We start from the raw sequence: 25,706 nt of genomic DNA on the forward strand, positions 1-25,706 counted from the left end.
TATTAACCAAAATTCAGGCTTTATATATATATATATATATATATATATATATATATATATATATATATATATATATATATATATATATATATATATATATATATATATATATATATAATATTAGTATTTCTGTAAGGATGATATGGATCATTTTACTAATTGTCCATTACGTCAATATATGTACAATGGTCCACATGGTTACTATAAGTACTCTAAACAAGAGGGTGGACTGCCCTGTCATTACCCATTTCCCACTTGATGGGGAAGAAAATGCAACAAATACAACAAAAGACGGTTAGAGACATTAATTGAATAAGCTAATGACCATAAATTTAAATATAGACTAATTCATAAATAGATTATTATTATTATTATTTTTATTATTATTATTATCAGGCGTAGGTCAGACATATATATATATAAATTTTCGGAGCTATAGTAAATAGATCGACTTTTTTAAGAAAAAACTTAACTCTTATGTTTTTATGTCAGATAAACTCACAGTTGGAACTTTACATATTTATTTATTTTTTACAACTTTGCATAAATCAAATAACAAATAAATAATAGACCTGAGAAGAAGCTCAAACGCCTCAGAAAACACTTATACGAAATCATTATACACAATTATACATCAAACAGGTTAATTATACATTCACATTATACATAAAAAGATCGTATCAAGTCGAACAAGTCAAAAAGAGTTACTTTAAACTAGAAAATATCTATTCACGAGTTACTTTAACAATTAAATTTACAAGTTAAAAGAGTTACTTTCTTTAAACAAGAAAATGTAACAGGTGTCGCAGGTGAGGTTAGAAGTAATTACAAGAGTTTATGGCAACATAGAGCAGTTTTTTTTTTTAAATATTACTTAAATATTTGAAATATTTCTTGTTAAGTCCAGACACAAATGTAGGTGACGAGGCTGTCTTGTGTGAGGTAGAAATATTTCTACAAATGGTTCGCAAGAGACCCTATTCCCTGAGGTAGAAACGTTATCTACCGATGAAGTAGATAATTAGTGATATCACTCCTCCAAGAATATCTAATAACGATAAAATAATTTATAACAATTAATTCAAACTTATTTTTTGTAATCAAATTAATGATTTAACGAAGAAAAAATAACAAGAAAAAATTTAAAAAGTTACCCAGAACTTCAGAGAAAGAAAACGTTTAATCAGTGACAATAGAATTGCCGACCGCAATAATTTCTTCGCCAGGCCAGAGACGCGGGCCTCAAATGTGGGTCACAGAGAAGGCAACATCATTCCTCGTGCTGTAGTGACGATTGGGCATACCTGGAGTGGGTTCTGGGCGTTATATACTCCTCTCTAAACCCGGCCTGGGGGGCTATAAGGCTTGACATGAGGTATATTGGCCAAGCTGTTGATTGAAGCGTCCCATAGACCCACAAACGTACTGAAACCCAGTTTGTGTGGTGTTGGATCTAAGATCAATCTATTGCACGAAGGTTAAGGCCGTGACTCGTCTGCTGATTAAACACCAAGTATACTAAAGTATACTTCAGTGTATACACCGAGAAGGGGCTAGACACCTCCCACTGTATACATACCTTAGTAAAGAGGTGTGTTAAGACCAGCCAAAGTCATTACATCAGCAGGCGCTGATAACATAAACAGTTAGGGAGATAATTGTCTTCCTTCCTCTTGCTTCCTCTTCCTTCGTGTTTGCTTCCTTAAGTGAGACTTTAAACCTGTTTTAAGTTAGCCACGATAAACTAAGACAGTTTAGCCAGACCAAGCTCAACTAAGTTTAGCAACACCGAACTAAACTAAGTTTAACAAGACTGAGTTAAAATAAGTTTAACAAGACTGAGTTAAAATAAGTTTAACAACACCTTGGTTTATCCTGTTGTTTGACAAGTTTAACATTGCCAAGCTAGCGCAGCTGTGGTGATAGTTTTCTTTATTAAACGCAGGTGTGATATTGCTGTGTTATAACAGTTGGAGCGTTGGTCTACGGCAATCAGATAACCTATTTTATTGTTGTAGAGCACGCAGAATAGCTGTGATGTTCTAGAGCACTCGGAACAGCTGTGATGTCGTGCTAGAGCACTCAAAACATATGTAATGTCGTGTTAGAGCACTCAGAACACCTGTGATGTCGTGTTAGAGCACTCAGAACACCTGTGATGTCGTGTTAGAGCACTCAGAACACCTGTGATGTCGTGTTAGAGCACTCAGGACACCTGTGATGTAGTGTTAGAGCACTCAGAACACCTGTGATGTCGTGTTAGAGCACTCAGAACACCTGTGATGTAGTGTTAGAGCACTGAGAACAGCTGTGACGTCGTTGTAGAGCACTCAGGACAGGCGTGACATTGCTGGAGAGCACTCAGTAGACCTGCAAGACACCCCTATGCACTACTCGTACTTCTTCTGGGCCTTCTCCAAGGACTGCTGGAGGCCGTAGGAGCTCTCGACGGGAATGGGGACGGGCAGAGCAAAGGTCCTGTGGGAGAGACGTGGTAGGAGGACTAATTAACGTGTCACGTGGGGTTCCTGTCGTCTTAAAGTCATACAGTGTCTTATTGGGCGAGGGGAGAAGGCGGGGTTCCACTCGGGAGAAAATTTAGATTTTTTTTTTTAGATGTGTTATTAAAGAAGGCAGATATATAATGGTGTTATTAGACAGGACTATAGCAATATTGTACTCACCTAGTTGTGTTTGCGGGGGTTGAGCTCTGGCTCTTTGGTCCCGCCTCTCAACCGTCAATCAACAGGTGTACAGATTCCTGAGCCTATCGGGCTCTGTCATATCTACACTTGAAACTGTGTATGGAGTCAGCCTCCACCACATCACCCGCTAATGCATTCCATTTGTCAACCACTCTGACACTAAAAAAGTTCTTTCTAATATCTCTGTGGCTCATTTGGGCACTCAGTTTCCACCTGTGTCCCCTTGTGCGTGTTCCCCTTGTGTTAAATAGACTGTCTTTATCTACCCTATCAATCCCCTTCAGAATCTGTGTATGTGTGTGTGTGTTTATTATATATTTGTTTACTATTTGTGCCTGCAGGAACGATCTCTTAGCTCTTGGACCCTGTCTTTCTAGCTGTCAGTTGTCTGATGACCTGACTCCCGATCCATTTCTCTCTCTCTCTCTCTCTCTCTCTCTCTCTCTCTCTCTCTCTCTCTCTCTCTCTCTCTCTCTCTCTCTCTCTCTCTCTCTCTCTCTCTCTCTCTCTCACTCACACACACACACACACACACACACACACACACACACACACACACACACACACACACACACACACACACACACTGGTTTGCTTCCTGGCCGAGGTAGAAACAAATGAGCAAAGGAGTCCATATCGAGGCATCAGGTGACAGAAACTCTTCCCATTTATTTGTGTCTCGGCTGGGAATCGAACCCGGATCCGTGAAATGAGAATACCGCGAACGCTGTCCCGCCTGTGGGTGCGCGTGTCGACAAGGCGACAGCAGGTGTTGGACACAGGTACACGCCTCTGAGGCCAGCACCAGCGGGTCAAAGCGTGCCACATGCTCCCTCCGGGGATTTGACACGGATCTTGCCAGGCGTGTCAATGCCCCGGTGAGCGTGGGGCTTCCTGAGTCACGAGAGTGGGGGGAGGTCTGATGGGGTAGGCCTGGTGGGGTAGGCCTGGTGGGGTAGGCCTGGTGGAGTAGGTCTAGTGGGGTAGGTCTGGTGGGGAAAGGCCTACATAATGGGTCATGCTCTCATTACACCTCCTGTGCCAGGTAAATCCACTACGGGCTCACCATAGCCCGTGCTACTTGCCCCGCTCCTGTGCCAGGTAAGCTACGGGCTCACCATAGCCCGTGCTACTTGCCCCGCTCCTGTGCCAGGTAAGCTACGGGGTACACCTCCGGAAACTATGCAAGGGGTTAGGCTCAGCCATCTCCTCTTCCTCTTCTAAGTCATTCCATCTTTTCACTGATCTCACTCTAAATATTTGTTTTGTTTTAATCCTTGTGGCTTATCTGCGTGTGTAGCGTCCACCTCTGACCACTTGGCCTCTCTCTGCTCTTTATGCGTGTCTATCATTGCCTACTCTGCCGGTTCCTGTAGGAACCTTGTATGTCGTGATCATGTCTCATACACATACCTTGGGGGTTGATATCACGCCAGACCTGTCTCCTGCAGCACATATCAAGCGGATAACATCAGCGGCATATGCCAGGCTGGCCAACATACGAACGGCATTCAGAAACTTGTGTAAAGAATCATTCAGAACTTTGTATACCACATATGTCAGGCCAATCCTGGAGTATGCAGCCCCAGCATGGAGTCCATATCTAGTCAAGGATAAGACTAAACTGGAAAAGGTTCAAAGGTTTGCCACCAGACTAGTACCCGAGCTGAGAGGTATGAGCTACGAGGAGAGACTACGGGAATTAAACCTCACTTTGCTGGAAGACAGAAGAGTTAGGGGGGACATGATCACCACATTCAAGATTCTGAAGGGGATTGATAGGGTAGATAAAGACAGTCTATTTAACACAAGTGGAACACGCACAAGGGGACACAGGTGGAAACTGAGTGCCCAAATGAGCCACAGAGATATTAGAAAGAACTTTTTTAGTGTCAGAGTGGTTGACAAATGGAATGCATTAGGGGGTGATGTGGTGGAGGCTGACTCCATACACAGTTTCAAGTGTAGATATGACAGAGCCCGATAGGCTCAGGAATCTGTACACCTGTTGATTGACGGTTGAGAGGCGGGACCAAAGAGCCAGAGCTCAACCCCCCGCAAACACAACTAGGTGAACTAGGTGAGTACATAAGCCTCTTCTGTTGTTAAATAAAGATTTGTCCATTTTTTTTTTTGTTGTTGCAAAAGAATGCGTGTGTGTGTGGAATTCCTTGTGAAAATTACCTAAGTGTCGCTTCAGAATGAGAGCTGGTTTTTTTTTTTTTTTTTTTGTTTAACATGTATGTTTAACACTTCTCTAACCCTGTCCATGGAGGACAGAAGAAAATGTATATATGCTGGTTAGCATTGTAAATGTGTGGCCACGTCAGTGGTAGAAAAAAAAAAAAAAAAAAAAAAAAAGCCTTCAAACTGCAGATGGTTTGGGCATCTACCACCGTGTAGGTGCGTGCGTGCATGAGTGAGTGTAGGTGCGTGCGTGCATGGGTGAGTGAGTGTGAGTGCGTGCATGAGTGTAGGTTCAGTAACTCACGGGGGTTGTGCGTAGTGGGCTTCGTCAGGAGTGTACTTGACGCGGGCGGCCGACACCACGTCGAGGAGGACACTGAGAGCCACCACGAAGGACACCACCGCCACGAAGAACACCACCAGCGTCGAACTCCCGATGGTGACGGACACGTCCGCGTTCCCCAGGTCACTTAACAGAAAACGTGACCTCTCATCAGAGTCCTCTTTCTGCACCACCTCCTTCCTATTCTCCTGCTGCTGCTCCTGCTGCACCTCCTCCTCCTTTTGCTGCTGCTGCTGCTGCACCTCCTCCTTCTGCTGACTCCGTTGTGCTAGATCCTGGTGTTGCTGTTGATGTTCCTCCTTCGTGTGCTGCTGCGCCTCGGCGGCCTGGATGATGGCGGCGACCAGGAGAGTCCCCAACACCACTGCCATCATTCCTGTCGAGGATACCAGCCATCAGTAACGACTCCTAGAGCAAATTGCCAATCACACCTCTCCCGGAACTTTCCGAATTACCTTCACTTGTATAGGGGTCAAATGTCATAAGTGATCCACCTTAGTTCACCATAGAGAGAAGTATGGCAACGTTGATCTCAGGACTTTGAAGCCTTCCCGGTGAAGACAGATTGGGAAAGCATTGGGGATATATTTGGAGCAGGACTGTGGGATCGAACCAATGTCACGGCTCACTCCAGACACTCGTCTTGACTCCATGGGCCATGATACGCTTAAAGGTGACACAACCTGGAGTCTGCTCGAACTTACTAGGAATTTGGAGGCAGCGAGCGGGAACCCAATCCAATGTTTACATATCGTATGCACACGCACGCGCACGCACACACACACACACACACACACACACATACACACACACACACACACACGCACACGCACACGCACACGCACACGCACACACACACACACACACACACACACACACACACACACACACACACACACACAAAGAGGAATTCCTGAAACCAGCAACTTCAAGAGCAAGCGGACACATATTTAAGCTAAGGAAACAAAGGTGCCGAAAATACATTAGAAAGTTTTCTTTTGCAAACAGTCATAGACGGTTGGAACAAGTTAAGTGAGAAGGTGGTGGAGGCCAAAACCCTCAGCAGTTTCAAAGCGTTATACGACAAAGAGTACTGGGAAGACGGGACACCACGAGTGTAGCTCTCATCCTGTAACTACACTTAGGTAATTACACACACACACACCAACCCACCTCTGGCGCTCAGGCCAAGAACCAACCCACCTCTGACGCTTGGACCAAGAACCAACCCACCTTTGACAAACATTGCAGACGAGAGGTCGTGGAGGCGGACACAACCTTGCAGCTCCAGTAACGTTCCAACACTGATTACTTAAGGTGTCTGTCGGTCTTATATACATACACAGTAGTATATCCCATCGTGTTGTGGTTCAAGGTAATTAGTGGCTTAAACTCTCCCGACAGGTGCGACGGTATATATGTGTGTTGCGGGGTGTTTGTGGTGTGTGTTGACCTACATATATACTCGTTTAGATGTGCTTATACAGAGATGGAGGGGCGAGGATCGGTTCTTAGCTCTGCCTTTTGGGCGTTCTTAGTTCAAGGCAGATGTATATAGTTTCCACGATTTTCTGGCAATATATGCATTTTTGTTTTTAATTGTGTATGGAGTTAGTTTCAACCACGTCTGTGGCTTTTTGATGACTGTGGCTCGTCTGTGTCTCAAGTTTACTTCTGTTATTCCCTTGTTCTGCTGTGTTGAGCTTTGAGCAGTGATTGGTTGTCTGCTGGTGGCTGCTGCTGGCGTCTCTACTGACCCTTGTGGGTCCCCTGTTTATCCCACCTTTTTTATACAATATATCTGGTATGGTACAGAAAAGTCATATTCTATAATTTTAATTTCTTTCAAAAGTGTTCTTTCAATGGGAAGGCTGGGAATTTAGTTTTTAGATAGTATAAAAATATTAACTCTCTCTCTCTCTCTCTCTCTCTCTCTCTCTCTCTCTCTCTCTCTCTCTCTCTCTCTCTCTCTCTCTCTCTCTCTCTCTCTCTCTCTCTCTCTCTTTCTGCCGTTGATTGACGGAAACTGCTGAATAAAACATTAGTGTAGAATTTTTACATTATTTTTAATATTCACTTTTGTGAGCAGAGAGAGAGGGGGAGAGAGAGAGAGAGAGAGAGAGGGAGAAAAAGAAAGAGAGAGACAGAGACAGAGACAGAGGTTATCTTGAAGTTATCTTAGCTCATTTCGGGGCTTAGCGTCGGTCGGTCCTCAACCAGGCCTCCTTTTTGTTAACCCCCCCCCCCCAGGAAGCAGCCCGTAGCAGCTGTCTAACTCCCAGGTACCTATTTACTGCTAGCTAACAACGGCATAAGGGTGAAAGAAACATTTTGCCCATTTGTCTCCGCCTCCACCGGGGATCGAACCCGGGACCTCAGGACTACGAATCCGAAGCGCTGTCCACCCAGCTGTCAGAGCAACATATAGAGAGACAGAGAGTAACTACACCAGCGCCCAGACCACTCCTCGTTGCGGTATTTCGTGTACATTAGCAACATTTAACCACCGATGTAACTTTACATTTTTGAGACCCGTTTTCTGTGACACATTTTCGCGCGCTTATATCGTGTCGTCAGCTCAGCGTTCCTCCCTTTAAAATATCCTCCACTTTTTATATATTTTTCGTCCTAAGACCTCTCTTAGTTTCTTTGTTTTTCGTCCTAAGACCTCCCTTAGTTTCTTTGTTTTTCGTCTTAAAATCGCCTATATATGTTTCTTCCGTCATTGTTCAGAATTAATTCTAATTCTAATTCTAATAGGAGTTCACCAGTTGAGCTCCGCCATCTGTTCTCCGGGAATAAATGCATTTTTTAATGGTATGTACTTTCGCTAATGAACAAATTAGCGAAATGAACAAAGTGTAGTGTAGCGTACTTTCGCTAAGTTACGTATAAATTTGTGGTTGTTGTATTTTTTGTAACATTGTATGAATTTAGAGATTTATTTATTTACGCTTTTGTCATTTGGCTCTATTTTCACCCATGTGTCAAGTGGTGGTGGTGGTGTGGAGGCGTCGTGGTGGTGGAGGCGTCGTGGTGGTGGAGGCGTCGTGGTCGTTGGAGTGGAGGCGTCGTGGTGGTGGTGGAGGCGTCGTGGTGGTGGAGGCGTCGTGGTGGTGGCGTCGTGGTGGTGGTGGAGGCGTCGTGGTGGTGGAGGCGTCGTGGTGGTGGAGGCGTCGTGGTGGTCGCGGAGGTGTCGTGATACAAGTTCAAGCATCAACAATTCCTTAAAAAAAAACCCACACCAAAATTTTCTTCCTGAAATTGCAGTAATTCAGAATTATGAATCTTCTTGGAAATGTTTGCGGCCGCTGACGTCTTTAAGTCACGCTATTTTTGGATATTCAGACAATTGCAGCAACCATTATGACGCCAGGTAACTGTGCTGGACTCCAGTTGAAGCCAGTCAGCCGTCCTGGAAACTGCAGTGCTTTCCTGGACGTCTAGTGCATGAGTAGGATTGGCAGGCTGGAACACTCTCTCAGCCATGGGCCTCCAGGGTGAGTCTCTCCCTATGGCTATGTGGTCATTACGTACTGCAAGATGGAAAGATAATGAGAGCATTATCCGGAAAAAGAGAGGATAGCTGAGTTCTTCCGTTCATTCCTCTAGGACTCAGGGTGAAATCATTAGAACATAAACATGAAGGAAGGAAAGAACTGATGAGGGAAAAGTGCAAATGACAAGGAGCTGGGATATGAGGACAGAGTGAAGGAACAGTGTACAGCACATGGGTTGATCGGGGATCGAACGCCGAATTGCAAGAAACGAGGCCGCCACTGTTCCGTCCAGCCCAGGTGGCTGGAAATTCGGGGATTTTTTTTATATTGTTGCTTATCAGCGAGACGCTTTTCCGGGTATATCATTTTTGTTTAATTATGACACATTTGACATTAGTCTGTTGTTCACGGGACTGCTGTTCCTGTCTTGATCCGAGCAGGAACGGCTAACATGAATTGTTGGTATCCGCTTGGTATCTTCCATGCTACATGTGGGTACCCGCTTGGTATATTCCATGCTACATGTGGGTACCCGCTTGGTATATTCCATGCTACATGTGGGTACCCGCTTGGTATATTCCATGCTACATGTGGGTACCCGCTTGGTATATTCCATGCTACATGTGGGTACCCGCTTGGTATATTCCATGCTACATGTGGGTACCCGCTTGTTACCTCCCACGCTACATGTGGGTACCTGCTTGTTACCTCCCACGCTACATGTGGGTACCCGCTTGGTACCTCCCACGCTACATGTGGGTACTTGCTTGTTACCTCCCACGCTACATGTGGGTACCCGCTTGGTACCTCCCGCGCTACATGTGGGTACCCGCTTGGTACCTCCCACGCTTCATGTGGGTACCACCTATAATATATTTCTTTAAGCTGACGGATGTCAGGTGCAGCCTCGGGACTAATTCGTCACAGTTAATTATCACTACAACAGTGTCTGGTTGTGGCATTCAATTACCTTTTATTCTGCAGGACAAATGACAGTCGCGGTGGTTGGGGTCTTAGTCTTATTCGCCGGCTGCCAGGGCGAGACGAAGTTGGAGGAACAGCAGCAGCCTAAGACGCTGGCTCCGAACCCGCAGGGTGAGCCGACTTCACAGCTTGAGACGACTTCGCAGCCCCAGCTGGAACCGACTTCGCAGCCGCAAGTGGAACAGGATCGGGAGCAAAAGAAGGATGAGCAGCGCCATCATACAGCTGCGAAGGCCCCCCTCGACCACCATGACCAGATCCACCTCCAGGACCACCACCATGACCAGATCCACGTCCAGGACCACCATCATGGTGGCCATTACATTCACCACCACCATGGGCACATGGACCACAGGCCTGACCACTTCGACAGCGACTTGTGGTATTTTAACATCGGGGATCAGAGGTACTCCCTGAAGGTGGGACAAACCGCCGTCCTTTTCCTGCTGGTGGCTCTCTGCGTCCTCGTGGTGGCCTTCGCACATGACAGAGTTAACGAGGGATATGGCGGCCACTATCCGTCCACGTGAGTATCTGAGGCAGTCATCTCCTGCACTCCCTGAGAACCATCTTGGAGTCATATATTTTCCCTTCAGAGAGGCTGGTCACTTGCTACGTCCCCATTGCATGTGCTTTGCCTGTCTACCCGTCTTCCGCCTGTCCTCTTCGCTTGTCTGTCCGTCATACTCAAGTTTATAAGTAGGACTTGTATATTACTTGATCATTCTTCTGTGATTTGACAAAGCCTATTTAGTTAGGTGTAAACTGGCTATAAATGTATACACCAGGAGTCATAAATCCTCACATTAGTGTCCTCTGCTTACCCGACCACACAAGACATGACTAATTTGACTCCTACTGCTCCCTTCTCCTGCAGACCCTACCAGCGACCCGCCTACACGAACGCGCTCCACTATGGGTACCGTGCCCTTGAAAATGCCACCATCAAGTACCAGTAAAACGCTCCTGCTTGTTCTGGAAGACACCACAGCAGCACAGGACAACAACAAGACGCCCAAGCACCACAACAGATAAATAGCGTGGCAAAACCTGCCTATTGAACTCTTCATCATCTGCAGCAAGACAGACTAGACGCTACGGGGAGCTTTACGGGTCTCCACCATCTCTTACAGCACTGCACACATCACATCTCACTCACATTGTCTTGGATTACGGCTTCTGTAGCCGCTATGAACAGTTGAATGTGGCCGCCTTGAGCAGTTGAATGTGGCCGCTTTGAGCAACCCTCATACCATGACCTGCAGTTGGATATGACCGCTACGAGTAGTTGAATGTGGCCACTGTTAATAGTTAAATGTGGCCGCTTCGAGTAGCTGTCGTAATGGAAACATTTGATAATAGTCCAAGGCGGACCAACACGTCAATGCTTCATATTGAGAGTTATGTGTGTGTGTGTGGTGTCTTCACAGGAGGCTGCAAGATAACACAATTCGTGGTGGGTGTATTTAGGTGTTGTTGATGAGAATGGCAAGTAATCGTAAGATCCGGATATCAATTGTGAGAACACTATAGGAATTCCACAATGACATACTAGCGTGATATATACCAGTGAGAAAACCCACCAGGGCTGTGAGGTGGGCGCGAACCCTGGACCAAGGCATTGCCAGCCGCATACTGTACCACAGTACCACCATCAGTGGTAGAGTAAGCAGCTGGTAATGTCGAGGTCATAGATTCGAGCCCACCTCACAGCCCTGATGGGTTTTCTCCACTATATGAGCTGTTGTTCATTGTGAGACATTACTCTGTAAATATTTCTGTAGCACTCTTTGTGAGAACAATATGACTGTCCTTACTACAGTGACTGTATGTGGGTCAGTAATGATTACAGCGACACACAGAAATGGGGTTAACTGTTGTAAAGGCGGAAATCACTTCTGTATTTTAATTTATATCCTTATGCATTATCTTCGAAATTATATAAGCGTCTTAGATCAGCTCCTCATTAGCAAGAATAATTGGTCCTATCTGGATTAATGTTTTCTCTGGCTTCCTGTTGGGCTGGACTGGACTTGCTGTTGGGCTGGGCTGGACTTGCTGTTGGGCTGGACTGACAGCTGCATGTTATTAAGGCCGTGAAACTAGCTTAACACTGTCCAGGACTAAATTAAACTCAGCATATATGCACCGATAAATTGGGAATACATCTCGGTGTAAATAGCCCTTGTTATCTTTATACATAGGTCCTAATTTTTGTCTGATATAGCTTGCTCGGACTTTATGTAACCAAACCTATGGAAACTAACTCCAACCTGAAAAATTAAAATAAAAACTAACTAGAAAGGCCGGGAATTGTTTTGTTCTCACGTTGGGGATTTCAACAGGGAACAAGTAGTGTTCCGTTCCAGCCCGTCATCTTAATAGAACGACGCATTTTGACGTATGCTCTACTTAAGGCCAAAAATCGTCGTACTAGAAAATGGTAGCGGCTGACGAAATTGACGTCCCGTTTTCTGTTTTGGGTCCTCTGGTAGGTTAGGATAAAGGTACTTTAGCACGACAGTTTCTTGACGTTGGGAAACCTTAGGAGGACGGGCTGCCTGTTCAGCCCTTGATGACGTCTTTGAGAGACTACCCCTATCCTTCGGTTATAATGCGTATAAGAAAAAGATATATAACTGCAATCTTTGCATAAGTCAGGTAAAGAACCAAGGATAGAAGATCGCTCCTTAGGAAGCCCCTTAAAGGGGCCCATTATCTTTATTATTCTTGGTAAGAATGTGATAAATCTTATTTGGTATCAGTCTTTCTTGTAAACATATGTTGTTGAATATGACCGAAAGGGTATGATTAATGATTCTAACACGAATCTTCTCAATATTTCTTACGTTTTTCTTCACTGTCGGGGGTAATTGAAAAATTAACTCTCCAAAGTTTATTTTCTCATTTTTTATTTTATGGTCTGACGCCTAAAAGCGTTTCGCAAGGACTTCTTACATTTTCAAAGACAGGTTTACACATATCAATTAATCCTTTATTCGTTTTGGGTGAGGTGATATGGCACAAATGTTTTTGGGTGAGGTGACAGAACACGAATCAATGGGTATATATTGCAGATGAGAACATAGGAATGAAAGTAACTACAGAAGGCCTATTGGCCCATATTTTCTCTTGCTGCTTCTATGTTGGTTCAGGGTCTTGAAGTGGTTAGAATATAGTTATGTGTTAATTGGCTGTTGATTGCTGGTGTTGACTTTTTGATGTGTTGGGCCTCGCTGATGTCGAGTCTCCTGCTATCGCTGTATCTATCGATGATTTCTGTGTTGCTTGGTGGGTAGAGTAAGTAGATGATGAGTCACAATAACGTGGCTGAAATATGTTGACCAGACCACACACTAGAAAATGAAGGGACGGCGACGTTTCGGTCCTTCCTAGACCATTCTCAAGACAATCGACTTGAGAATGGTCCAGGACGGACCGAAACGTCGTCGTCCCTTCATTTTCTAGAGTAAGTAGTTCCATAGTTTGGGTATTTATGGTAGGTTGTTCGGCTTTTATGAGGATTGCTTCAAGAGTTTGTAATCTAGATTACAAATTCTTTACAATTCTTTACAAATTTACAAATTCATTGTGTCTTATAGCACAATGCCTCTTGTGCTGTGAGAGGGTGGGGGGGGGGGGGTGATGACTCTGGTGGTGTAGAAGGGGGTGATGCCTCTTGTGCTGTAAAACTGTAAGAGAGGGTGATGCCTCTAGTGCTCTAGGAGGGGGTGATGCCTCTACTCGTACTTCTTGGCAGCGTCTTCCAAGGAGTGGTAGACATGTTCCAGCTTCTGCAGGTAACTGGGGACGGCGGAGCCCACACTCGCCCTGTACCAGGATGACCAGACGCTGCTTTAATCTACCTTATCCCCCACAGGTAACACAGTACCCACACAGGTAACACAGTACCCACACAGGTAACACAGTACCCACACAGGTAACACAGTACCCACACAGGTAACACAGTACCCACACAGGTAACACAGTACCCACACAGGTAACACAGTACCCACACAGGTAACACAGTACCCACACAGGTAACACAGTACCCACACAGGTAACACAGCACCCACACAGGTAACACAGTACCCACACAGGTAACACAGTACCCACACAGGTAACACAGTACCCACACAGGTAACACAGTACCCACACAGGTAACACAGTACCAACACAGCCAACAATATCATCCCCACAGCTAAGAATAATAGAAATACAAAATCCCAAATATAATTCGACATATGAATCTGATCGTACACACATATATATATATATATATATATATATATATATATATATATATATATATATATATATATATATATATATATTTATATATATAATATATATATAATATATAATATATAATATATATATATAATATATAATATATAATATATATATATATATAAGATCACCAACGGACAGAATATGATGTACTACTGTAGCGCCTCATAAACATTCGCGTTTTCTATGCGTGGGTTCATCGCCTGGGTTAGGTTAAGTTAGGCCAATCTAGTACATCATTTTCTGTGCGTTGTGAGAACGGGAAGGGAAGGGAACTATCAGGGGGAAAGCGCCAAGCCATTACAACTATATATCACTGGGAAGGGGTCAGGATAAGGATTTGGGATGGGACGGAGGGAAAGGAATGGTGCCTAACCACTTGGACGGTCGGGGATTGAACGCCGACCTGCAAGAAGCGAGACCGTCGCTCTACCGTCCGACCAAAGTGGTTGGACATGTAAGAACGGGAGAAGACGTCTTAAATCTTAAATTTCAGATTTACTCACAGTGGGGCCAGGACGCGGTTGAGGAGGACGCTGTTGTGGCCCAGGGCGCCGGAGATGGCCAGGCCCGTAGCGGCGCCCAGGAGCAGTAGCAGCAGCAGGGTCATGGCCAGGGAGCTGCTGTCACTCAAGCTGATGAACTGCTCCGTCGAGGTGAAGATCAGCCTCGCCACCTCCTTGGCGCTCGGTAGCTTATGTCTCTCCTGCTGCTCCTGCTGCTGCTCCTGCTCCTGCTGCCCCTGCTTTTGCTGCTCCTGTTTCTGCTGCTCCTGCTTCTGCTGCTCCTGTTTCTGCTGCTCTTGCTTCAGCTGCTCCTGCTGCTCCTGCTGTGTCTCCTCTTCCTCTGCCGCGGCCCCGTGAGCACATAGAGCGCCGAGGAACGCCACAGTGACCAAGAACATGAGTGTACCTGCGAACAGTTCAAGGGTTAAACACTGGTGAGCTGCCACCATCTCTACGACTACCAAGTACCAGACACACGTACCTCTCAAGGTAAGCCATAGTGGCTACATACACTACAATCCATAGTCTACAGCAGCCATCTTGCCTACAGTACACGGGGCACCTACCCTTGAGAGCCATAGTGTAGACTACAACAACAGCAGCGAGCGAGACGGGCAAGGTCTACGGATGGCACAAGAACGCACACAGGTTCACCTATCCAGTAATCCGGAGCGTTCGTCTACGAACACTTTTATACGAGCCGGCCGACGTCCCCTCCACCGACCGCCCTCCACCGACCGCCCTCCACCGACAGCTGCATTTTGGTCCACCTAAATACCTCATGGTCGTAAAACGGCCAGAAAGAGCCGGTGTGGTCCTCCAGATGGTTTGGCGGCGCCAGTTTATGTCCCCTCCAGACGAGGCCAAGAGAAACATATCTTTAAATAATTGGGGTTAATGTTGAAGCCACCAAAACATACATTGTTTTGTTAGCTTCTAAGCGCCAAACTGCGCACATATTTTTTTTTTATATAAATAGTTCTTGTCCCGTAATATATATATATATATATATATATATATATATATATATATATATATATATATATATATATATATATATATATATATATATATATATAATATACACATTGAATACTTGTACAAAATATTTTGATGTTGTATAAATGTTTTGTATTATAAACTGGTTTGTAATGTATCTTTGTTAGTTTCTATGTTAGGTTTTAATAGTGATTTAATCACTTGTTGCAGTCTTGTGTGGCTGTTCTTATGTGAGTGGATAACTCAGAGACTGTTGTAAGTTGACTGAGAATGACCAGGAGATGTATACACACCTGGACCCTTCCCCCAACCCCCCCACTCACACACACCTAAACCCTTCCACACATACACACGCCTGGACTTTTCACACTTCCAGCATGTCAACACCACCTTCCAGCATGTCCACACCACCTTCCAGCATGTCCACACCACCTTCCAGCATGTCCACACCACCTTCCAGCATGTCCACACCACCTTCCAGTATGTCCAAGCCTCCAGGTCCTGCAGTAAACTTTCTCATCAGTCATTCTCTCCAAACCAAAAATATGTACATGTATAATCGGTGTTTTTTCTTTTCTGGCCACGTTCGAAAACCAGTAGCCAACGGGGAGAAATTGTGCGGCACAGACCATTAGCAGTTTCTGGGCACAGTTAATGGCGTGACTGGGAATGGGATTGTGGGGGGGGGGGTGTTGACTATCGTTACACCGTCGTTTGAATGGAACGGTTTTGATTGGAGGGAAAAATTGAATCAGTAAAAAGATTGGATTGAAGAGCGAAGGGTTTAAAGGTGCGGACAGCTTAGGTTAGGTTAGGTTAACAGGGTGTTATGACCGCAGGTACCATGGTAACAGGATGACTTTTGAATAGATTGGTTAGAGAGGCAGGTGGCTAAACAACAAATTGGTTAGCCAGCTTATTAACTGGCTTATTAACTATTGGTTTATTAACTGGTTGATATGAGGAAGAGCTGGCATTAACTGGCTTGTATTGGGAACAGCTGGCTTAGTAACTGGCTGGTACAATGAACAACTGGCTTAGTGACTGGTTGTATGAGGCCTAATTAGCTTAATAACTGGTTGTACAATGAACAACTGGCTTAGTTACTGGTTGTTTGAGATACATCTGGCTTAGTAATATGTTGCTATATGTAATATGTTGCAACATCTTAGTAATATCAATATGTTGGCAAGTCAGAACTTGTTGAGTAAACTCGCCTTGAAACCAAAGAAAATGAATTCAAGACGACTCAACTTAAGACATTCCATTAGGATCAAATACACAGGTACTTAGGCAAACAGGTACGGTCATTAACACGTGGTAATTAAACCATTATTGATGGACGGATCTGATCCATTATTGATGCCCTTGATGTTCGTCAGTATACACCTAATGTTGTTATGTGTGAGGTCTCCCATTTTAAATTGGAATATTTTCTAATCGGCTTTAATACAAGTTAATACAAAATGTAGCGTTAATATTTGTAATGGTTTGTTTACGTTGTATCGAGTTTAATTGATCTCGTATAAAGTGGTAGAGGTTTACGAGGCAAATATTGTCATTAGGATAATGACATCAATAGAAGCTGCTACGTATGGGCCATCAACAAGACCTGGAGCCAGATTCACGAAAGCACTTACGCAAGCACTTACGAACCTGTACATCTTTTCTCAATCTTTGGCGACTTTGTTTACAATTATTAAACAGTTAATGAGCTCCCAAGCACCAGCAGGAGGCTGTTTATAACAATAACAGTTGAATGGGAAGTTTTCATGCTTGTAAACTGTTTAATAAATGTAACCATAGCCGTCAAAGATTCAGGAAAGATGTACACGTTCGTAAGTGCTTGCGTAAGTGCTTTCGTGAATCTGGCCCCAGGTTCGACCTCCCCCCAGCATATGTTATCAATAGGGGTCTAAAACCTGAGAAAAGTCTGTACCCTTTTACGTCATCACGACCTTTTAAACACACCTAACCTGACCCAAGCTAACCTAACCTATCCCAACCTAACGAAAATAAATCTTAAAATATTGTGTTTTCTACTTGGGGTGCACGTTATGTGACGTCACTATGACGTGCACGAGGTGAGAATGTGTGACGTGTAGGAGGTGTGTGTGACGTCACTATGACGTCGCAGGTTTCATGCTGGTACAGGTTTTAGACCCCACTGCTCCTGGGGCTCAAACATGGCCGCTCTTGCCTGGTCTCTGGCACGTCTCACTTTTACCGAAGTTTATCTTACAAGCTTCCTTGGGGACCTCTATTGTCGCGCGCCTCTACTCTATATACAGGTGAAGTCTAGTGGCCTCTGTACCAACCTCTTGTAGAGCTTGTAGGACCTCTAACCTCTGTACTGGCCTCTCGTAGCACCCCGTGCTTCTAAGGTTTCACGTCAAGAAAACGGTCAGTTTAAAGTGGTCTCTCCTAACCTACCAGAGGACCCAAAACAGAAAACGGGACAGTACGTCACTTTCGTCAGCCGCTTCCATGTTCTAGTACGAGAATTTTTGGCCTTATGAAACGCATACGAGCAAAATGCGGCGTTCTTGGTAAGAGGACAGATTGCTTACAGATCTTGTAGTTCTGGACCTGTGACCTCTCTACCAGCCTCTCCTGTAGCGCTTATAGGTCATAGAACTTGACCTCTGAACAAATCCACAAGGGCCGTGACGAGGATTCGAACCTGCGTCCGAGAACATCCCAGAAGTCTTGACCTCTGACCTTGTCTTCATTATTGAACTTAAGTACCTATTTTGTGTGTCATTATCCAACCATTTACTGGATATTTGTTGCTCTGATTGTACGTTTTTACCATCGGCCGCCTTCCAAAATGATTTATATATAAACTTGGTGTCTTAACCAAATACGAATATCACAAAGTGTCTGTGAAATCTCAAATTAGATTAGTCAGCCAGCTTCCCCTATGTTGGCTTCCAACCCAACAATATGGCTTGGAATATGTCACATATGTACTTATGTATAAGCAAAATAGTGACTATAAGCAATAAGTCATATATGTGCTGTCTTGTGCAAGAGCAGGCTGCAACTTCACGTAATCATGTGCTGTCTTGTGCGAGAGCAGGCTGCAACTTCACGTAATCATATTTCCGTTTTCTTTTTCTGTGGTGGACTTCATTTATGTGTAATGCTGGAAGGTGTTAAGCCCATATATTCCCCTTCAGTAGGTGATGATGCTGCCCTTAGCATGTAAGTATATTTGCAGTTGCAGCATTATTCATAGGGGCTGCTGGGTAGATTTTCATTAATCTCTTTTTTTTTTTTTTAGTTCTGCTTGAATTGGTCGGTACAGCGGTTAATTCCGTTCTTACAGGCCGGGGTTCGATCCCAGTTGGCCCAAGGGGTCGGGCGTTGTTCCTTCTCTCCGTCCTCGTATCCCAGCATGTTGTCTTCGCATCCCAGCTCTTTGTCCTCATACCCCAGCTCCTTGTCCTCATACCCAGCTCCTTGTCCTCATATCCCAGCTCCTTGTCCTCAGATTCCAGCTCCTTGTCCTCATATCCCAGCTCCTTGTCCTCATACCCCAGCTCCTTGTCCTCATATCCCAGCTCCTTGTCCTCATATCCCAGCTCCTTGTCCTCATATCCCAGCTCCTTGTCCTCATATCCCAGCTCCTTGTCCTCATACCTCAGCTCCTTGTCCTCATATCCCAGCACCTTGTCCTTATACCCCAGCTCCTTGGCCTCATATCCCAGCTCCTTGTCCTCATACCCCAGCTCCTTGTCCTCATATCCCAGCTCCTTGTCCTCATATCCCAGCTCCTTGTCCTCATATCCCAGCTCCTTGTCCTCATATCCCAGCTCCTTGTCCTCATATCCCAGCTCCTTGTCCTCATATCCCAGCTCCTTGTCCTCATATCCCAGCTCCTTGTCCTCATATCCCAGCTCCTTGTCCTCATATCCCAGCTCCTTGCCCCCGTAGAAGTTAACTTCATCGTGTCCAGAGTAATTATAGGAAAACAGTTTCGTCTCTGAAATAATCTGATGTTAAGCATGAATCCAAAATACAAAAAATTGATTTTATTATTATTATTATTATTATTATTATTATTATTATTATTATTATTATTATTATTTCTAAGGTGTTAAGGAATTATACGAAAGAAGAAATAGGAAACCACGAGAGAAAAACTTTTATGGTTTATTAAACAATTTATTATTATGGTTTGTTAAACAATTAAACAATTGGTAAAGGAAAAGTGTCAAGTATCACAATATAAATTAATGGCACCCCAAGGAATGGCTTATGACACCTGGCGTCTGTGTTGTTGGTGGCATATGACACCTGTCGTCTGGGAGGTTGGTGGCATATGACACCTGTCATCTGGGTGGTTGGTGTCATATGAAACCTGTCATCTGGGTGGTTGGTGTCATATGACACCTGTCATCTGGGTGGTTGGTGGCATGTGACACCTGTCATCTGGGTGGTTGGTGGCATATGACACCTGTCATTTGGGTGGTTGGTGTCATATGACACCTCATCTGGGTGGTTGGTGTCATATGACACCTGTCGTCTGGGTGGTTGGTGTCATATGACACCTGTCGTCTGGGTTGTTGGTGTCATATGACACCTGTTGTCTGGGTTGTTGGTGTCATATGACACCTGTTGTCTGGGTGGTTGGTGGCATATGACACCTGTCATTTGGGTGGTTGGTGTCATATGACACCTCTCATCTGGGTGGTTGGTGTCATATGACACCTGTCGTCTGGGTGGTTGGTGTCATATGACACCTGTCGTCTGGGTTGTTGGTGTCATATGACACCTGTTGTCTGGGTTGTTGGTGTCATATGACACCTGTTGTCTGGGTGGTTGGTGGCATATGACACCTGTCATTTGGGTGGTTGGTGTCATATGACACCTCTCATCTGGGTGGTTGGTGTCATATGACACCTGTCGTCTGGGTTGTTGGTGTCATATGACACCTGTCATCTGTTGTTGTTGGTGTCATATGACACCTGTCATCTGGGTTGTTGGTGTCATATGACACCTGTCGTCTGGGTGGTTGGTGTCATATGACACAACTGCAGTATTGTGGTTATTCGAACTTCTTGGCCGCCTCGTCTAAGGAACGGTGAACGTTGTAAGAATTATCTTCGTGACTTGCAAGCTCGTCGTACGACCTGTGGGAGAGGTTAGGCAGGGAGAGGTTAGGCAGGGAGAGGTTAGGCAGGGAGAGGTTAGGCAGGGAGAGGTTAGGCATGGAGGAGGTTAGGCAGGGAGAGGTTAGGCAGGGAGGAGGTTAGGCAGGGAGAGGTTAGGCAGGGAGAGGTTAGGCAGGGAGAGGTTAGGCAGGGAGAGGTTAGGCAGGGAGAGGTTAGGCAGGGAGAGGTTAGGCAGGGAGAGGTTAGGCAGGGAGGAGGTTAGGTAGGGAGGAGGTTAGGCATGGAGGAGGTTAGGCATGGAGGAGGTTAGGCAGGGAGGAGGTTAGGCAGGGAGGAGGTTAGGCATGGAGGAGGTTAGGCAGGGAGAGGTTAGGCAGGGAGGAGGTTAGGTAGGGAGAGGTTAGGTAGGGAGGAGGTTAGGCATGGAGGAGGTTAGGCATGGAGGAGGTTAGGCATGGAGGAGGTTAGGTAGGGAGGAGGTTAGGCAGGGAGAGGTTAGGCAGGGAGGAGGTTAGGTAGGGAGGAGGTTAGGCAGGGAGAGGTTAGGCAGGGAGAGGTTAGGCAGGGAGAGGTTAGGCAGGGAGGAGGTTAGGTAGGGAGAGGTTAGGTAGGGAGGAGGTTAGGCATGGAGGAGGTTAGGCATGGAGGAGGTTAGGTAGGGAGGAGGTTAGGCAGGGAGAGGTTAGGCATGGAGGAGGTTAGGCATGGAGGAGGTTAGGTAGGGAGAGGTTAGGTAGGGAGGAGGTTAGGCATGGAGGAGGTTAGGCAGGGAGGAGGTTAGGCAGGGAGAGGTTAGGCAGGGAGAGGTTAGGCAGGGAGAGGTTAGGCAGGGAGGAGGTTAGGTAGGGAGAGGTTAGGTAGGGAGGAGGTTAGGCATGGAGGAGGTTAGGCATGGAGGAGGTTAGGCAGGGAGGAGGTTAGGCATGGAGGAGGTTAGGCATGGAGGAGGTTAGGCAGGGAGAGGTTAGGCAGGGAGGAGGTTAGGCAGGGAGGAGGTTAGGCAGGGAGAGGTTAGGCATGGAGGAGGTTAGGCAGGGAGAGGTTAGGCAGGGAGGAGGTTAGGCAGGGAGGAGGTTAGGCAGGGAGAGGTTAGGCATGGAGGAGGTTAGGCAGGGAGAGGGGACGGTAGACAGGGGTCAGGAACAGCAATAGGGAGATAGAACCATGATAATAATAGAATGAATAGGGAGGTGAAGATTGATAAAGAGGGCGTGGGTGTAGTGTAGTGTTTACAACACAAACACCACACAATACTAGGAACTAGAAGACCTTGTCGATTCCCACTGAATACTTTAATATTCTCTTCCATTCTTCTCTATTCTATTTTATTGTATGTAACTCTGTATCTCTGGCAGACACAAACAATGCTTTTTGTTTTAATTCATCAATTCCACCAGCACTAATTCCCAGTGAATATATAAAAATAGTTAAATAAACAAACAAATAAATTATGTATGGGTACAGTCGTTCATTTTAGAATGTTGTTGCCGTTCGCGCCAAATTATTTGGCGCGAAAACCCGCATGAGCGTCCTCCAGGAGACATGACACAGTGACCGTGTGTCATGTGTCCGCCCCTAGGGGGGAGCGGGGGGGGGGGGGGGGGGGGTGAATCATGGATGATCGAGGGGGGGAGGGGCCGGGAGGAGGGGATAGGGGGGGGGGGAATAGTTTACTAGTCTTACGGCACTTGTGACCATCTAACCTGGATTATCCACTCAAAACTAAATACCTGAAAGCGAGGGGTTGTTACTGGCGGGGTGGGCTAGTGGGCGGTGAGGGTTGGCGGGGTGGGCTAGTGGGTGGTGAGGGTTGGCGGGGTGGGCTAGTGGGTGGTGAGGGCTGGCGGGGTGGGCTAGTGGGTGGTGAGGGCTGGCGGGGTGGGCTAGTGGGTGGTGAGGGCTGGCGGGGTGGGCTAGTGGGCGGTGAGGGTTGGCGGGGTGGGCTAGTGGGCGGTGAGGGTTGGCGGGGTGGGCTAGTGGGTGGTGAGGGCTGGCGGAGTGGGCTAGTGGGCGGTGAGGGTTGGCGGGGTGGGCTAGTGGGTGGTGAGGGCTGGCGGGGTGGGCTAGTGGGCGGTGAGGGCTGGCGGGGTGGGCTAGTGGGCGGTGAGGGTTGGCGGGGTGGGCTAGTGGGTGGTGAGGGCTGGCGGGGTGGGCTAGTGGGCGGTGAGGGTTGGCGGGGTGGGCTAGTGGGCGGTGAGGGTTGGCGGGGTGGGCTAGTGGGTGGTGAGGGCTGGCGGGGTGGGCTAGTGGGCGGTGAGGGTTGGCGGGGTGGGCTAGTGGGCGGTGAGGGTTGGCGGGGTGGGCTAGTGGGTGGTGAGGGCTGGCGGGGTGGGCTAGTGGGTGGTGAGGGTTGGCGGGGTGGGCTAGTGGGCGGTGAGGGTTGGCGGGGTGGGCTAGTGTGTGGTGAGGGCTGGCGGGGTGGGCTAGTGGGTGGTGAGGGTTGGCGGGGTGGGCTAGTGGGCGGTGAGGGTTGGCGGGGTGGGCTAGTGGGTGGTGAGGGCTGGCGGGGTGGGCTAGTGGGTGGTGAGGGCTGGCGGGGTGGGCTAGTGGGTGGTGAGGGCTGGCGGGGTGGGCTAGTGGGTGGTGAGGGCTGGCGGGGTGGGCTAGTGGGTGGTGAGGGCTGGCGGGGTGGGCTAGTGGGTGGTGAGGGCTGGTGGGGTGGGCTAGTGGGTGGTGAGGGACGGCAGGTAGCGGCCTGGAAAGAATTATGATGGAAACTTCGGCGTGGCGGCCACTGTGTCTGGGATTCAGAGACCTTACAGAGACATTCAGAGAGTGGCGGTGTTGCTGAGGGTACTGGTGGAGGGTACAGCGAGGGAGCGGGGCACGAACTTAAATGGGTACAGTGAGGTAGGGGCACCAACTTACATGGGTACAGCGAGGGAGAGGGGCACTAACTTACATGGGTACAGTGAGGTAGGGGCACCAACTTACATGGGTACAGTGAGGTAGGGGCACCAACTTACATGGGTACAGTGAGGTAGGGGCACCAACTTACATGGGTACAGTGAGGTAGGGGCACCAACTTACATGGGTACAGTGAGCTAGGGGCACCAACTTACATGGGTACAGTGAGGTAGGGGCACCAACTTACATGGGTACAGTGAGGTAGGGGCACCAACTTACATGGGTACAGTGAGGTAGGGGCACCAACTTACATGGGTACAGTGAGGTAGGGGCACCAACTTACGTGGGCGGTGGGTAGCGATATTTGTCAAGTCGGCGTCTGCCCGTGAAGGCGGCGGCGATGACAGCAACCAGGGCGAAGAGACTGATAAGTCCCACCAATATGTACCCGGCGTTGCCCACCACAACCTGGTTGTTCCCCGCACCCGTGAAGAACAACCGCCCCTCGCCACCCTTCGACGCCTTCTGTTCCACCTTCCCCGGCTGCTCCAACTCACGCTCTTTGCCCGACTGCTCTTGATTCTCCTGCTTCGATTGCTGTGGTTTCCCATGCTGCGGTTCTTCCTGCTTCGCCTGCTGCAGCTTCCTCACCGTCTCCTGCTGCGGTTCTTCCTGCTTCGCCTGCTGCAGCTTCCTCACCGTCTCCTGCTGCGGTTCTTCCTGCTTCGCCTGCTGCAGCTTCCTCACCGTCTCCTGCTGCGGTTCTTCCTGCTTCGCCTGCTGCAGCTTCCCCGGCGTCTCCTGCTTGGCGGGGTGACTCACCACCGCCAGGAGCAGACCCATCATCACGCAGGAGACAAAAATTCCTGTGAAACAACAATAGAAAATGTAATAGTTTCTGTCCACTAGCCTGCGTTTTGGTGTTCCCTCGGGCCTGTTTATTTTTGTGAGGGTGTAGTGTGACCTGCAGTGTGCAAGAGTGAAGCGGAACTTGAAGTGTGAGTGTGGAGTATAGCTTGAACTGTTAGGTAGAAGTGTGTTGTGTAGCTTGAGGTTGAAGTGTGTCCTGGAGTATGTGAGAGTGTGATTTGCAAAATTGAAGGGGTGACTTGGAAGTTTATTTGATATGTATGCTGGAGTGTTTAGGTCAAGTGTGAGGCAGAGTGCGTGGGTCAAATGTGAGGCAGAGTGCGTGACCTGAGTGTGTGTCAAAGTAGTTTGATGTTATCGTAATAGCATAGTTCATCCTCCTAAAATGCCACTTGTGTCAACTATTTAGTCGAACGTACAAAAATGGACTGTTGCCGCCAAGAGTGATCACGTTTTGTTCTAATAATCTTGTTGAGGGCAAAAAGAAAAAAGCCAAGAACCAAACAAACATTCCTAGGCCTATTTTTGGCACATATAGTAGGCCTAGTACTGCCTATTTACACCCTGGATAGGTTAGATTACTTTAGGTTCTCCAGTTTCGTATCCATTTATCGAATACGATATTTTGAGCAAAATTCAATAATACAAATCGTGAACCTTTTATGGGGGTCCAACAGTCCATTTTTTGTACGTTGAGTAAGTAGTTGTTATACTAGCCATGTATCACAGTGCGCCATCATGACTACAAAAGTACTTTTATGTATTTGCTCAATGAAAAAGTAATTTAAACTTGTTTCCAAACATTCCACACCACACCGGTAGTTGGTCCAGATCACCAGACGAGCAGGTCACATCTCTCGACTCATAGATCACGTTCTTGACGTTATAGTAACGTCACGCAAAAATCTACGTTTTCTGTGCATCGGACTCAATACGTTAAGTGGGTTAATTCGGTTCGTACGTTCCTGGTTGGGTTAGGAGGTTGGATTTTTAACGGAGTGGCAAATCAAGAGCAGAACACACACCACAGGAGCCTACCATTGAAGGCCATGCTTGCTTCTTTGGCTTGCTGGTTCGAGTACGTCTCCCACGGGTTCGAGGACCAGCCAGGTGTACACGCGACCGGTTGAAGGACTTCCACGGTACTGCTCCTCGAGCAGACACACTCCGACTTATATAGTCTTCGACACGCGCCTTCTCCGGACGCTAAAAATAGCAGTTGTTTATAGCGCAAAGAAAACGTATACAGCCGATTAGAGAACGGCACATCTGGGGCCTACTGGTTGTTATTTATTATAACAGATATATATTATTATTATTATTAGTGGTATTTAGTGGTCGGTGGGTGTAGTTAT

The 25,706-nt window shown here is 46.8% G+C and overlaps 5 protein-coding genes across 6 annotated transcripts in view; 2 read left to right on the plus strand and 3 right to left on the minus strand.

Annotated features, from left to right (window-relative positions):
- The window catches only part of LOC123746012 (uncharacterized), a 129,770-nt gene that overhangs the window by 80,626 nt on the left and 23,438 nt on the right, over positions 1–25,706 (plus strand). The gene's annotated exons all lie outside the window — the stretch shown is intronic.
- Positions 643–6,524, minus strand: LOC123745974 (uncharacterized). Its single transcript, XM_045727081.2, has 3 exons — positions 6,469–6,524; positions 5,197–5,611; positions 643–2,478 (listed from the first exon to the last, which is right to left on the minus strand). The coding sequence occupies exons 1-3, from the start codon at positions 6,479–6,481 to the stop codon at positions 2,391–2,393; spliced, it is 516 nt and encodes a 171-aa protein (XP_045583037.2). The 5' UTR covers positions 6,482–6,524; the 3' UTR covers positions 643–2,390.
- On the plus strand, positions 8,618–11,615 carry LOC123745973 (pleckstrin homology-like domain family A member 1). Its single transcript, XM_045727080.2, has 3 exons — positions 8,618–8,735; positions 9,720–10,245; positions 10,597–11,615. Exons 1-3 carry the CDS (start codon positions 8,723–8,725, stop codon positions 10,676–10,678), a joined length of 621 nt encoding a protein of 206 aa, XP_045583036.1. The 5' UTR covers positions 8,618–8,722; the 3' UTR covers positions 10,679–11,615.
- On the minus strand, positions 13,371–15,171 carry LOC123745912 (AF4/FMR2 family member lilli-like). The gene is made up of 3 exons (XM_045727018.2): positions 15,082–15,171; positions 14,516–14,921; positions 13,371–13,550 (listed from the first exon to the last, which is right to left on the minus strand). Exons 1-3 carry the CDS (start codon positions 15,092–15,094, stop codon positions 13,460–13,462), a joined length of 510 nt encoding a protein of 169 aa, XP_045582974.2. The 5' UTR covers positions 15,095–15,171; the 3' UTR covers positions 13,371–13,459.
- LOC138357471 (general transcriptional corepressor trfA-like) lies at positions 19,790–24,341 on the minus strand. Its single transcript, XM_069314325.1, has 2 exons — positions 23,825–24,341; positions 19,790–20,652 (listed from the first exon to the last, which is right to left on the minus strand). The coding sequence occupies exons 1-2, from the start codon at positions 24,325–24,327 to the stop codon at positions 20,568–20,570; spliced, it is 588 nt and encodes a 195-aa protein (XP_069170426.1). The 5' UTR covers positions 24,328–24,341; the 3' UTR covers positions 19,790–20,567.

This window comes from Procambarus clarkii, chromosome 78 (assembly GCF_040958095.1).
Source record: "Procambarus clarkii isolate CNS0578487 chromosome 78, FALCON_Pclarkii_2.0, whole genome shotgun sequence".
In the NCBI taxonomy this organism is placed as follows: domain Eukaryota; kingdom Metazoa; phylum Arthropoda; class Malacostraca; order Decapoda; family Cambaridae; genus Procambarus; species Procambarus clarkii.

Excerpts from the sequence above, each read along its gene's own strand:
- LOC123745973 (XM_045727080.2), top strand. Across the intron at positions 10,246-10,596 it reads GGCGGCCACTATCCGTCCAC|ACCCTACCAGCGACCCGCCT; the intron begins GTGAGTATCTGA and ends CTTCTCCTGCAG.
- LOC138357471 (XM_069314325.1), bottom strand. The coding sequence starts at position 24,327 with ATGATGGGTCTGCTCCTGGCGGTGGTGAGTCACCCCGCCAAGCAGGAG. Across the intron at positions 20,653-23,824 it reads TATCGCTACCCACCGCCCAC|GTCGTACGACGAGCTTGCAA; the intron begins GTAAGTTGGTGC and ends CCTCTCCCACAG.
- LOC123745912 (XM_045727018.2), bottom strand. Across the intron at positions 13,551-14,515 it reads AACCGCGTCCTGGCCCCACT|GGCGAGTGTGGGCTCCGCCG; the intron begins GTGAGTAAATCT and ends ATCCTGGTACAG.
- LOC123745974 (XM_045727081.2), bottom strand. Across the intron at positions 2,479-5,196 it reads GCCCACTACGCACAACCCCC|GACCTTTGCTCTGCCCGTCC; the intron begins GTGAGTTACTGA and ends TCTCTCCCACAG.